The sequence below is a fragment of the Carassius carassius genome, chromosome 10 (genome assembly GCF_963082965.1).
Source record: "Carassius carassius chromosome 10, fCarCar2.1, whole genome shotgun sequence".
Classification (NCBI taxonomy): domain Eukaryota; kingdom Metazoa; phylum Chordata; class Actinopteri; order Cypriniformes; family Cyprinidae; genus Carassius; species Carassius carassius.
In genome coordinates, this window is record NC_081764.1 from 14815379 (window position 1) to 14830128 (window position 14750).

Here is a 14750-nt window from a genome sequence, read left to right on the forward strand (position 1 = left end):
GTTTTAACTTCTTTATTTACCACTTAAACTTTTGATTTAAATAAGTGCATCATCCAGGCATTTTAAAATAATTTATCTTTGGAATAAAATGGCACAGAAAAGTGCACCAGTACCAATTAAGTTTTTTATTTCCTTCTCGAAAGATCCTATTACAAAATAATCATCTGTGCCTCACCGAATGACCATATTAGGAACCTGAAAGTTGGACACATTTCAACACACCTAACCATGCAACATTGCGTCGCCTCGCTTTGTATGTATTGCGCTGCTGCAACTAAATACTACAACGACCAGACTCCTGTGCGGTACAGCTTGGGCATATTTTTCAGGGCGATGCTGTACCAGAGGTGTTTTAAAATAGGGCGTTTATGTTTCTGCTCCATTCATTTGCAGAGAGGAGACGTTCGCGTCTACATAAAGAGCAGTAGGCGGCGCGTCAGACTGAGAAAGGCTGGTCAGGTTTAACGAACAGTGACCACGGGCTCTGTCTTCACCGTGGAAACAGTTTAATAGTACAGTACTGTGGGTGGGTAAGTTTGTTGTTTTTTGACCTGTAACTTTTAAAGTCATGTCTTTGTGTATGAATATGTGGCTTTATTCGATGTTACAGGTCACCCACCCCTCATTCTGCACCGAAGAGCTGCCTTAGCAGAATTGTAATATCTGAATTGTAATGCAAACGCGCACTGTGTCGCAAACTAGCCCACGTTAAATAAGTGCATGAGTTGCATGATTTCACTTGTAATGGTGAACTCGTTTTATTGTAAACAGGGCAGTTCAGTGCGGAAATGTCCAGGTTATTCCGGGCTGTTATCATGGGTCCACCAGGCTCGGGGAAGGGGACCATATCCGAGAGGATCGCGCACAGTTTCGGCCTTAAACATTTGTCCAGTGGAGATTTTGTTCGAGAAAACATCGCTGCGAAAACTGGTACTTGCTGCTCGTTATCTCTGGAAACAAGCATGTTGATGCCAACAGATATAAGCAATCTTGCTGGGTTTTAAAACACAGCTACTGTGAAAATGAAGGGAGCCATTGATCATCCACTGTTGCGCTTTATATGTTTAGATTAACGTGTTATAGATTCTTTAATTTAAACATTTGGTCCTCCCAATCTGGAATATGTGGTTGGTACACCCGCGGGCGTAATTATGTTTGGGTTCATGTGAGGTAAATGCCTTAAAAAGTTGCCATGCTGGCAAGATGCCACTCCACATTTCAGTTTTAGTGCACTGTAGCCATACCCGCCTCCCTTATTAAGACTATTAATACTGCTGGCATTCATTTATGTAGATAAAAACAGATTAATTTTAATACTAATCAACATATTGTATAGCCTACTGATGAACACATTAGTTAGAGTAGACTCTTTATTCATGCTCAGTAGAGTTATGATGGCTGGAAGATCCATTTTAAGTAAAAAGCCTAAAGTTGAAAAGAATTGACCTTTTTAAAGATAATTATAATTAAGGTCACTTTTTGCATTAGCACACATTTTTTTCTCATTTATGCTAAATATATTTTTCCATTAGACTTTGAAAACTTTGAAGGCTGAGCGCTGATTTAGCTACCAAAGAAACAAAAACACAATAGTTGTTCCAAACATGAGCCCATCCATGTTTAGGAATTTTATCATACTTTGTTATTTGTATGCTTGTAGATAAAATTCTGAACGAATTTATAGGGTATCAATGTCTCAAGTCTCTCATGTGACTGCTCAGATCTATTAAATGATTAACACTAGTTGCTGGTTAAAAACTTATATGATTTATAATTGATTTGTCTCAGTTAAAGTTTATGTTTGCTATTTAAAGTATGGTCATATGTAAAAAAAATTAAATAAATGAATAAATAAAAGTCATAGAAAACATTTATTAACGATATGTGTAAAGCCGTAAGTTTGATGATTATTATGAAAGATATGTGTTCCATTCATTGTCTTTTCTGCAGAGGCTGGTGTTCTAGCTAAGACGTATATAAAAAAAGGATTGCTTGTGCCAGACCATGTCATGACGCGTCTTCTGCTGCCTAGATTGGAGGAGATGACCAAATACAGCTGGGTGTTGGATGGTATGGTGGTAAATTTAGGAATTGATCCTTTTGCTATATTATTTTTTATGTGTTTAGGACTAAGGCAAATCTCTTGAGGGGAAGCAAAACTTTCATTTTTCTATTTAACAGACACTCAAAACAATCTGTAATTTTAGGAAGTAAGCTAGGAGCATTAAAAAATATGTTGCTTTTTATTGCCTATTTCAATTTTATCAATTGATTACTGATTTGTGAGACCAAAAATTCAAGATGTAACAACTGCTATCTTAGAAAGTCAAAGTCTCTAGCTCTCACTATCGAATGATAGGATATCAAACATTTACTGAAAAGATGTACAGCGTGACCTACAAAACCGGTTTAAGTATTCTTGCTACATGGATTTAAACTAGTGTTCCTTTACTGCCGGACCGTACACATTAAAGCTGAAACTGCAAAAGCTGAAGCTTAATATTTAAGAAGTTATGAAACTACACATTGCAACATAAGTGACATTTCAAAATAGTATTTATATATAACTCTCACATGATATCGTAAACATGTAATAATAAAATAAGAACAGAAAAATCAATCACTCATGTGAATAATTCAGGTGTACACATGCACAGTTTTTCCTTTATTCATGTACTAGAAGTCATTTTTTGCACTTATCCTTCAGGTTTCCCTCGAACGCTAGCTCAGGCTGAATCCCTGAACAGTGCCTGTGATCTGGATGTAGCTATCAACCTCAACATCCCTCTGGAAACACTGAAGGAAAGGCTGCGACATCGATGGATACATCCACTCAGCGGCAGAGTGTACAATATATGCTTTAATCCTCCCCGCGTCCAGGTGAAAATTTTAGTCTTTCAGCTAACAGAACATTCTCAGAACTTTGGCTAATGTTCTGACAAGGTTCTCTCAAGGTTACAAAATGTAATTTTAGTGTAATGTTACAGTAATGTTAACAGAATGTTCATTCAGTGTTATCTGGTCTTTAATAATGTTTTCAAAATGTTAGCACAAAAATGTTATTAATAAATTGTTCATGGAATGATGATGAATCAGAAATCAGAAATACACTGGATACCCAGGTAGCCTGCAACTGTTACCTTAAAGAGCTATTTCTATCTGATTTGACTCATAAAAATTGTTTTGTTTGTATAGATTGATGTACTGTATTGAGGTTGATTTACCGATATGAAATAATACTTTTAACTCAACTCTAATTAACCCGTTCATTTAGATGTTACCATTTTTAGTCACAATTTTTGTTAGTCTGAATGACTCCCTGGGCAATGTACTTATCACTGAACTAGACACAAATGTGTCCCAACTTGCGAGTGTGAGTTGTGTGTTCACACTGAGTAACATAGTGAGACTGAAACACTAAATGCTTCTGTGTAGTAGAATTTACATTTTCCATTTTGAATGACACTACCCTTATATAATTCATCTACCTTCTTGCAGAGTTTAGTTCCATCGTTAAAGACCCCTGAACCAACTAATTAAGGTCTTTGAAATTACAAAAAAATTACAACCAGCTGTTTTAAAGCAAGGTTGGATCTAAACTCTGGCCCTCTAGGAGTAGGACTTGGTACACCTCTGTTGCATGTGCTCATTACGTTTTCTAGCTATTACACTGCTACTTGTGTAATCTCTTTCATGAGCACTTAGAGGACTGGTTGACCCAAAAATGAAAATTTGCTAACCTCAGGCCAACCAAGGTGAGTTTCTTCATGGGAAAAGATTAGGAGAAATTACAGCACTTGCTCAGCAATGGATTCTCTGCAGTGAATGGGTACTGTTGGAAAGAGAATTATTCCAACAGTAAATGTTTTTTTTTGTTTGTTTTTTATACAGGATGAAGCCTTATCATGGATTATGGTTTGGTATTTTGGCCAGAAGCAATGGTTCAAAGTTAAATTACCTGTATAATAGACTTGTTTCTTACAAACATGCACTGCAATTGAGTGGATTACTTGTGGATTGTTATGATGCTTTTATAAACTGTGTGAGCCCTCAATCTGAAATCTCACTGCAGAAGATCCATTGGTGAGCAAGTATGTAATGCTACATTTTTTAATTTAAAGAAGCAAACTCATCATGATTGGCCTGAGGGTGAGCTCAGCAGATTTTCAGTTTTGGGTGAACTTTTCTTTAACTGCTTCCTAGTACTGACATTAAAAAAGTGAATAAGTTATATAAAAAAAAATATATATATATATAGGTGCTGGTCATATAATTAGAATATCATCAAAAAGTTTATTTCTTTCACTAATTCCTTTTAAAAAGAGAAACTTGTATATTATGTTCATTCATTACACACAGACTGATATATTTCAAATGTTTATTTCTTTTGATTTTGAAGATTATAACTGACAACTAAGGAAAATCCCAAATTCAGTATCTCAGAAAATTAGAATATTACTTAAGACCAATACAAAGAAATGATTTTTACAAATCTTGGCCAACTAAAAAGTATAAAAATTAAAAGTATGAGCATGTACAGCACTCAATACTTAGTTGGGGCTCCTTTTGCCTAAATTACTGCAGCAATGCGGCGTGGCATGGAGTCGATCAGTCTGTGGCACTGCTCAGGTGTGATGAGAGCCCAGGTTGCTCTGATAGTGGCCTCCAGCTCCTCTGCATTGTTGGGTCTGGCATATCGCATCTTCCTCTTCACAATACCCCACAGATTTTCTATGGGGTTAAGGTCAGGCAAGTTTGCTGGCCAATTAAGTACAGGGATACCATGGTCCTTAAACCAGGTACTGGAAGCTTTGGCACTGTGATCAGGGGCCAAGTCCTGTTGGAAAATGAAATCTGCATCTCCATAAAGTTGGTCAGCAGCAGGAAGCATGAAGTGCTCTAAAACTTCCTGGTATACGGCTGTGTTGACCTTGGACCTCAGAAAACACAGTGGACCAACACCGGCAGATGACATGGCACCGCAAACCATCACTGACTGTGGAAACTTTACACTGGTCCTCAAGCAACGTGGATTGTGTGCCTCTCCTCTCTTCCTCCAGACTCTGGGACCCTGTTTCCTAAGGAAATGCAAAATTTACTTTCATCAGAAAACATAACTTCCGACCACTCAGCAGCAGTCCAGTCCTTTTTGTCTTTAGCCCAGGTGAGACGCTTCTGGCGCTGTCTGTTGTTCAACAGTGGCTTGACACAAGGAACGGACAACTAAAACCCATGTCTTGCATACGTCTGTGCATAGTGGTTCTTGAAGCACTGACTCCAGCTGCAGCCCACTCTTTGTGAATCTCCCCCACATTTTTGAATGGGTTTTGTTTCACAATCCTCTCCAGGGTGTGGTTATCCCTATTGCTTGTACACTTGTTCTTCTTCTTCTTCTTTGGGGAAGTCATGGCCTAATGGTTAGAGAGTCGGACTCGCAATCGAAGGGTTGTGAGTTCGAGTCTCGGGCTGGCAGGAATTGTAGGTGGGGGGAGTGCATGTACAGTGCTTTCTCCACCTTCAATACCACGACTTAGGTGCCGTTGAGCAAGGCACTGAATCCCCCAACTGCTCCCTGGGTGCCGCAGCATAAATGGCTGCCCACTGCTCCGGGTGTGTGTTCACTGCTGTGCGTGTGCACTTTGGATGGGTTAAAAGCAGAGCATGAATTCTGAGTATGGGTCACCATACTTGGCCGTATGTCATGTCACTTTCACTTTTTCACTTTCTTGCTTGTGCTACGTATGAAGTTTGTATTGCTGGTGTTATTGTATCAATATGATAAATCACTTGTTGTATTCTTCATTTGTAAATTGCTTTGTATAAAAGCATTTGCTAAAGGAACATATGTACGTAATCTTTCTATCGGTTTTACTAATTTCTGGTGTGTTTACAGGGGATAGATGACATCACAGGAGAGCCATTGATTCAACAGGAGGATGACAGACCCGAAGCCCTGGTGGCCAGACTGAGACACTACAAAGATGTTGCCAAACCTGTCACAGACTTTTATAAGTAAGCTCATAACACATTTATAGAAATTACCTCACATTTTGGAATGCAAACCAAATTTCACCCAGTGTCCTTGTGATTGTACTTCTACCAGTCATTTTAAAGAATGACAGAAAACCTTGTTCTCGTTTGTTAAAATCAGTGTAATTATGTGTACCTTTGCAGGGGTAAAGGGATCCTGTACACATTCTCGGACACAGAGACAGATCGGATCTGGCCAAATATCAGCACACTTCTCAGCACAAAGATCCCTACCATCCAATCAGATGCTCGGTGTGCTTCAACTCACTGAGGAAATCCACTGAAAGTCTCATATCAGAGATAACGGTGTGGCCTCATCTCAGAGGAATTACTAATTGACCACATTTGGTTTCCAAAGATTCCATGCTAGTCATTTTTATTACTGCAACATGTCCATTAGTAGTATAGTATTATTCTTCATAGTGCTAGCTTTGATTATTTCAGTTTCTGTAAAGATTTTATACATTTGAAGGACTTGTTCTCTGCTTTAAGCATTTGCTTGAATCTGGGATTTAGTCTGTTAAATTCAACTTATATCTTACAATAGTTGTAAAAGATTGATAAAGGGTTAGTTCACCCAAAAATAAAAATTAGCCCATAAATTACTCACTCTCAAGGCATCCATCAATTACTTTTTTCTTTCAGAGGAATCCAGTTAGAGTTATATAAAAAATTGTCTTTGATTTTTCAAGCTGTTTAATGCTACTCAGCAGGTGTTGCAGTGCATGGTCCAAAATAAGCAAAATAAAAAGCTCCCATCCACAATAAAAAGTGTCTCACACAGCTCCGGGGAGTGATCAAAGGCCACCTGTAGTGAATCGATGCATTTTTGTAAGAAAAAAAATCAATTTTAAAAACTTAATAATCACTTTAATGTAGCTTGCGCCAACAGTTGTACACAGAAGCAGCTCCAGGAGGATGATGTATGAGGTCGGCATTGCGCATGCACTGGTGAGTCTCGTGAAAACCAACGTTTGTCAAAGGGGTCATGTGATGCTGCTAAAAATAACATTATTTTGTGTATTTGGTGTAATGTAATGTGTTTATATGGTTTAAGGTTTAAAAAACACATTATTTTCCATATAAATCACATTATTGTTTCTCCTCTATGCCCGGCCTTTCCGAAACACGTCGATTTTTAGAAAGCTCATTGTTCTAAAAAAGCGAGGTGTGCTCTTATTGGCCAGCTATCCAGTGGATTGATATTGACCAAATGCCTTAAGCGTGTGATGGAAATGTTACGCCCCTTAACATACTGTGATGCTATCACCCAGCAGGACATGACTCATTCCAGCTGCTCTGCTCGTGCACATCCCATCATTGGTTCTCTTTAAGCAGTTCAGTCAATATACTGTTAGGAGTAACTGAATAACTCAGGATATTGGTTTATTTCGCGTCAGAGGGAGTGTCAGGCATGTTTATGAACTGAATAACTTAAGTAATTTGTGGATTAGTGTGAGACGCGAACCATTTCAAACGATTCAGTTTGATTTGGTGAACTTGTTCGACTGGTCCACTAAGAAGATCCGGTTAAAGAGAACTATTCGTTCGCGATCCGGACAACACTAAATGAGACAAAATCAATAAGACCCATTAGAAATGAGGCATTTATTGCATCCAGCGGGGACATCATAATTACTGATTATAATGACTTGTATACAAGTCGACCTCATAAGTCATCCACCCGGAACTGCTTCATGTACAACACTGAGCGCAAGCTAGATTAAATGTATTATTACATTTTAAATGTGGTTATGAGACTTTGTTCTCCCCCCGGAAATGTATGAGACACTTTTTATTAATGATGGATGCTTTTTATTTCACTTATTTTGGACTGATGCACTGCAACACCCGCTAAGTGCCATTAAACAGCTTGAAGGATCAAAGACAAATTTTAACATAACTCCTACTATATTTGTCTGAAAGAAGAAAGTCATATGCACCTAGGAAGACTTAAGGGTGAGTAATTTATGGGCTAATTTTCATTTTTGGGTGAACTAACTCTGTAATGATTCCTAGATTTCAACTTGTGTGACCTTGTGTAAGTGAATGAGACACTGAACTGTTCAAGCATTCCAGTGAGATTTTGTTATTTCTGAAGGGGCTTTACTAGATATCATCTCTGTCTGTGGTGTTTGCATTTATTATATATATATATATATATAAGTTCTATAATCCAAATATGCCACATACTGTATGCCTTGGAGAAGTACAAATTCTTGATCTGCTGAAATTGCTATTGTGAACACCAGTCTTTATTCTTTGAAAAACTTTGATAGAGTGCTTACCTGTTAAGAATCAAACCAATGTAACTGTGACTGTGTTCAGCCAGAACAACAGTGATGTATTCTGTATCCAGGAGATTAAAGCACAGATTCGTCAAAAATCACAGATTAAATTAAAATTAGATTACAATGTTTGTCACCAAAACATATAAACTGAAGGAGTGTTAGGCACACATGACTTTATAGTTATCAACCTATGTTTATTTCTTTATGTTTTCTTTTATTCTTTCTTGCTTCCCGTTCTGTCTCCCATGACATGATACGGTCTTACATACCAGACAATACAGAATGGAGAAAACATGTAAAATATCTCCACACATTCTTGTTGATCAATACCATATACAAGAATTTACATGCCTGAGCTTTCCTAACCTCGCCCCCCCCCCCCCCCCCCAAAAAAAAAGAATTTAATTTATTTTCATATTTTGATTGGAATTGAATCTTCATAATTTATTTTCATATAAATTTTGTCTTTGGACCTCCACAAGTGGTATACTGTAAATAATACCCGTAAGAAACAATACACACATAATAATAATAAACCATGTCAGTACTTATTATATAAATGTATTGATAATGGAACTAATCTAAAAATATATTGGCAGCTACAATATTTTAGATGGTGATGATGAAGATTATTATTTTTTAGCTTTCTGCAGGTAAAAACGTTTTACGTAAAAGCGAAGTGGCATCTAACCAGCTGTTAGGAAGGATGTCCTCTGGGGCGGTGGGATGCGCGTTGATGTGTAATAACGTTTCCAAATCCTACCACGGCAAAGGCTTGCCTTATGAATATTAATAAGGTAAAATAACAGACGCTCAGAGCTGCTGGACGTTCCAGGAAGTTTACCGACTAACGTCACCACCATCTAATTAATATTCATGAGCTCAGCTTCAGTAGAGCCTGCGTCTGTAGGCTGCTTGCGTCATCATGGAAGACCCGAAACGTTTTGAAAAAGGGAATCCAGTATGACACACAGCTAAAATTATCATCATCCCTCCCATAAAAAAAAAAGACAAGTCTGACTGCTTAGCCTGTCACTTAAAATAAAAGTACAACAAATTAGCAATAGATTTGACTCTAACTGACAGTCGACTGTGGATTTGGCTTGTGGGTTTTGATTCGATGATGCTGAAGTAGTTCTACAATCATTCGTGCGCTTATTCGAGACGCAGCACGATTCGCTGGGACTTGCGCCAATCTGACCTTTGACAGCCAGCGGATGACAAATGAAAGGTCAGCGTTTCTGACATCAGCTGGGGCATCGGAGAATGATATACAGTGCATCGAAAGGTAGGAGGAAAACGCTGTTTATAAACCACCGAATGTGTTTATTATTAGTAGATGTAGTCATCCAGCATTGGATGAGACATCTTTGACATTACGTAGTAAATTGTTATTAATATTCAAACCGCCGTTGCTGTCGTGATGTCACAATCGATCCCGAGGTTGGATTTTTATCCTTATCTGCATATATAAATAAGTAATACGTTTTATGTAGTGCCATAGGTGTTTTGTTTAGATGTGGTCTTCTTCATGTCAACATCGCTGCAGCATAATAACGCATTTGTTAATTTTATATGACGACGGGCCTGTTTTTAAGAAGCAATAAACGTTACATGAGTCACGACATGCAAAGCAGATCAGCTGATCGGATGCATTTCGACACTGATGCATAGGAGGCGATGGTTTAATAGTAATAATAACAATCGTAGCTTAGTATTATTATTTATAATGATGAACCGAGATTTCGACAGAAGATTAACGATGACCACATTGAAAAATTCTGTTTTAAGATTGTTGATGATTTGTAACATGGTAGATGGTTTTAAGCTGGTCTAAGATTGGCATATTAGCAGGTGCTAGCCGGTCATTTAACTTGAAAATCTTAAACTGTTGTGGTCTTTTATCTGTTATGATTTATGTATTTGTTACTTGTGTATGCATTAATTAATTTACGTATGTATGTGTGTATGTAGCTAGCCTAGCTAACTAGCTTTTCCAAGATGCTACAAGAAGGTACCATCGTGGAACAGCTGCTGACTGGTTTAGACGAGCTAATGATCATCTTAGACTAATTGGAAACCAGCTATATATTCTAAAACATAATTTTACAATAGGGTAATTATAATATATAATATAATATAATAATATATATATTCTTTAGACTTGTTTAATTTTTATTTATTAAAAAAGGGGAAAAAAGACCCTCTAACACATGCACTCTCTATTCGTTTTCTATTCTTACTACCGTAGTTGTTTTCTTTTTTTTTTTTTAAAGAGCATTTAACACTAGCATTCTCTATTCTTTTTCTATTCTTTTGACTTGGTTTATTTTTATTTAAAAAACGACCCCTTCCTATTCATTTTCTATTCTATCTGCTTGTTTTCTTTTTGTTTAAACCTTGCTACATGTACTGAGTTAGTTTTACCGAAATTTGTCACAGCACTTTTATTATTTTATTTTATTATTTTCTTTTTATTTTATTGCCCTTTTGTTGGTTTTGATTGCTTCTATTTTGTTTATTTGTAAGTTGCTTTGGATAAAAGCATCTGCTAAATGACTTAATGTAAATGTAATGTACACACACAGACACACATATATATATATATGAACAAATGTATAGATAGATAGATAGACATCCAATATAAAATTGTAAAGATATTTAAATTTTAAATATTATATGCAATATTGGCAAGGTATACTAATAAACACATTCAAGGCAAATGAGAAAAAAATCCTGATAATTTACCTGGTGTTTGCTCATTTGCTTTTATTCCATATAATATTACTTTTAATTTGATCCACTGATAAGCAATGATTAGATCCACTCTCCCTTCATTCTGAAAAATGGTAGTAAATAGCACAAAATTAAATCATCTCATCTGATCCATCTTTTGCTTTATGTTTAATGGGGGAAAAAATCACTGAAGTTTGATCAATGACAACGAAAGTGTTATGTTATTTGATTGCTTTAAATGTGTGATCTCTAATATGCACAAGGTCAGTTTATGGCAGTTTAAAAGGTTAAGGGAAACCCCTTGCATCATAATGGAGCTGTGCAGAAGGGTGCTCTTACTGCCTCTGTTGCCATGGAAGCAATATTGCATGTCTTCACAGTCTCAACTTTACATTAGAAAGTTTCTCATGACTGATGATGTTGCATATTATTCAGCTGAATTGACCAATGTCAGTTGTATGCATATATAATTTTTTTAACCAACTGCAAAGAACTATTGGTTTCATCTTTAAGGTTTCCTAAAGGGTTAATGCAACCTAAGTAGCTTCTTTTAAGCAAGTCACTACAATTTAAGCTTTCATTGTGTTAAAAATTAATCCAATCCCAGCCATGAATCCAAGTCCACTTCATTCAGCCTACATATTAACCAAGATACAGTGTGGTCTGAGTGTCACCTGAATCCCTTACAGTGTGTGAGAGGTGTGTTAGCTTTGTTAATAGTTTCATCATATTTGTTGTAGTATTATACAGATGCCAGTTTGTCAATATGAAGTCTTTTAAACATATGAAAATAAAAAGAGAAAAGAATGCTGAAAAGAGTAAAAAAAAACATCAGTGCTTCTTATTTATTTTCTCTGGTCCACTCTTGCTTTCTACACAGGTATAAACTACTAGATCTGAGTAGTACAGTGAATTCTTTTTTCATTTTTTTTAGAAAGATTCTTGTAACATTATCAGTGACAGATTATCGGACATTTACAAGTTACAAGCCTTGAAAATGATCACAAGATGTGTTAAAAAACAACCTTGTGTGAGTGTAACATTAACTCCTAGACAAGGCAAGCTATGGAAGCTCATTTTTGCCAAGAAAGAAAAAAAAAGGTAATGTGACTTTTAAATTTTGAAGTCACTATTTCTTTTCCCTTTTTCCGCAATTGAATAATAATAAAAAATTTAATTGATGATTACTACTCCGGCTGCTGGTGGGGGTTTCTTCTAAGAAATATAATCTGCATTATGCTTACCGTTTTCTCAGCAATTGATTTTCATTATATATACTAAAATAACAATACTAACATTCTCTTGCCCTTCAAATAGTACCATGGGAGTAAATCAACATTATTATATATTTTTGTCTTTCTTAAAGTTTGCATTTCAAGTGTCCTCCAGCTGACCCAGGTTTACTTAGTTGTTTTTATAATGGTAAAGGTAAACAAATAACTCAGAGTTAGCGTTAAATTGGTAATTAATGGCAGACAGCAACCAGAGCCTTTCTCTTGGTGACACTTCCTAAAGCTGTGTTCTCAGTCTCACTCTTCTCAAAGAGTTGCCCAGGCTCCAGCTCTCTTAGGAGAAAGCTTGTAGCCCTAGTGGCTGCCAAACAAGGGGGCTGCATGAAGGGAAGCATCAAGTAGCTCAATTAGACATAAATCATCCTACCAGAGAGGAAGTCTTGGATTGCCTGACTTCCACTGGCAAAGCACTGAACACTATATCCGAGTTAAGCATAGACTATAAAGCCGTAAAAGCATATTTTTGTGCAACTGCTTGGCATAGAAACAATGCAAAGCCCATGGAAAAAAATGAATAAATAGCACTATTTACTTAGCCCTGCAGTGCACAGAAACAGCCGAGACAAATTTAGGATTTGAACTAAACAGCCATAAAAGTGCAGTTGGTCTTTACTGTAAAAAAATGAATTTTAACTTTTACATACCACATATGCATGCCTTATCATAAAGAGCCTTTAGTGTTTAGAAATGACTTGTTCTGAAATGTGTATTTGTACATGCAAAGCAAAAACAAGCAGATTTGAACAAGAATAAGCTGTTTGCTGAATCTACAAAATGAATCAATAAGATTCTATGACTAAATCATAAACAGAAACTGCATATTTACCCCCAATTTCTTTGTGCAGATATTTTTGCATGTTTAATTTTAAGTTTTAAATTGTATTATTTTCATGACAGTTAAGCACAATTCCATCCTAAATATTAATTAATGTATCTTAACATTTGAATTAAGTTTTGTTGACTTGATTTCTATTATTATCGATGATAAATCATATTATTGTAATACAGTAATATTTAACAACTTTTATCGTAATTAACTTAATTATCTTATAGTAAATAACTTTTACTGTAAATACAGTGATTTCTTTTTCAAATTAAATCATGGTAAATGTAAATGTGATAAGGAAATAATGTTGCAATGCAAAATAAAATTTCTTTCTAATATTCCGTTTGCCTGGATATATGATGGCCATCGTAAAAATGTTTGTTATTATTATCATTGAAGTTATAGATCTGTTATAAATTAGTTTCACTGAAATAAAGAGGTATAAAGCAGGCACAGGATGTGGATAGAGGGTGCAGAGAGGGATGTTCACTGACTGCACTGATTGGTTGCTGGCTCTTTGTGTGTGCAGTGTAGTAAATGCGGCGCTCGATGACGCACAGCCCTCTTCTCTCCTGCAGCTAGCGGCTGTATGTAGCGGGACATTAGGCTATTCCCTCCCTCCGAGCTGTCACACAGAACATGTGCATTCCCCTAGTCTCTTGAAATCGTCGTTGTCGTACGTCTATGTGATTCCCAATTGTGCTCATGAGCCTGCTAGGTGGCTACAAGAAAAAGAGCAGTTACGATGGCTACGAATCTTTGCAGCTGGTCGATAGCAGCGGAGACTCCTGCACCGGGGGACGAAGTGGTGGCGACGGCGGCGGTGGTTTGACGGCAGTGACCCTCGGCAGCGTTAAAACAGGCCCTGCGCGACAGGACGACTACAGCACCATGGACAGCTCAGGTATGAAAACCGAGTCGACCGGTTGGCGCTTGCAGGCCAGCCGCTCCTTCATCCGAACCGCATCAGACGACCTGTTTTGTGCTTTTTTTAAGACATGCTGGTTTCCTGTAAGATTCCAAGGTGGTGGATTAAATATTAGTTGTCGATATCCGCCGGAAGCATGTGTTTCGTGTCGCCTGTTCGTGTGCTGTGTCATGACAATTGATCAAAGTCACATAGCTGGCTTCTGGGAAACTACAGTAACTACTTTGATTGTTAGTTCATATATGAACTATTGAAATTCGAGTATTGTGAACTAGATATATGTGTATAAATGGCGTTTGCGGTTGCCTCATTCATTGAGTGCTATGCAGGACCATCCATGGATTGCTCAGCATGGAGTTCGCATTGGACGTGCATATAGTTGGGTTTCTTGCATACAGTTTTGTATGGACTTGGTTACCAATACCTTTGGTTGTTTGCGTTATACTGGGATTGGTGCTGTTTTACTGCAGTGATTTGAGATGAAAGGTGGCCTTCAGCACTGAGGAAGAGCTAGTGTCAGGTGTTTTAGTCCAAGCTGATGTCTGCTTCTGGTGTTTTTGCATGTGTTTGTGAGAAAAAGAACTTATAGGCTATACCGTAAAAGGGTGTTTTTTTTTTTTTTTGTGAAAACAGTGGTAACCTGGATT

General features: G+C 37.1%; 2 protein-coding genes across 13 annotated transcripts in view; both read left to right on the top strand.

Annotated features, from left to right (window-relative positions):
• The first annotated feature begins 282 nt into the window (after positions 1 to 282).
• Positions 283 to 7500, top strand: LOC132151846 (adenylate kinase 4, mitochondrial-like). 3 transcript variants are annotated; one of them, XM_059560273.1, is made up of 6 exons: positions 283 to 534; positions 777 to 930; positions 1951 to 2070; positions 2708 to 2880; positions 5894 to 6012; positions 6175 to 7500. In XM_059560273.1, exons 2-6 carry the CDS (start codon positions 789 to 791, stop codon positions 6299 to 6301), a joined length of 681 nt encoding a protein of 226 aa, XP_059416256.1. In that variant the 5' UTR covers positions 283 to 534; positions 777 to 788; the 3' UTR covers positions 6302 to 7500. The 3 variants fall into 3 exon arrangements, with proteins under 3 accessions (XP_059416256.1, XP_059416257.1, XP_059416255.1); XM_059560274.1 differs by lacking the exon at positions 283 to 534 and adding an exon at positions 638 to 656 and having other exon boundaries at positions 772 to 930; XM_059560272.1 differs by lacking the exon at positions 283 to 534 and having other exon boundaries at positions 699 to 930; positions 6175 to 7499.
• Positions 7501 to 9223: 1723 nt separating this feature from the next.
• The window catches only part of LOC132151847 (putative tyrosine-protein phosphatase auxilin), a 29942-nt gene continuing 24415 nt past the window's right edge, over positions 9224 to 14750 (top strand). For 4 of the 10 annotated variants that reach the window (XM_059560277.1, XM_059560282.1, XM_059560280.1 and 1 more), the window contains exon 1: positions 13684 to 14079. In XM_059560277.1, coding sequence (XP_059416260.1) covers positions 13881 to 14079 — 199 coding nt within the window. In that variant the 5' untranslated portion in view covers positions 13684 to 13880. The other 6 variants (XM_059560276.1, XM_059560281.1, XM_059560284.1 and 3 more) reach the window with 5 other exon arrangements.

Excerpts from the sequence above, each read along its gene's own strand:
- LOC132151846 (XM_059560273.1), top strand. The coding sequence starts at position 789 with ATGTCCAGGTTATTCCGGGCTGTTATCATGGGTCCACCAGGCTCGGGG. Across the intron at positions 931-1,950 it reads AAACATCGCTGCGAAAACTG|AGGCTGGTGTTCTAGCTAAG; the intron begins GTACTTGCTGCT and ends TCTTTTCTGCAG. Across the intron at positions 6,013-6,174 it reads CCTGTCACAGACTTTTATAA|GGGTAAAGGGATCCTGTACA; the intron begins GTAAGCTCATAA and ends GTACCTTTGCAG.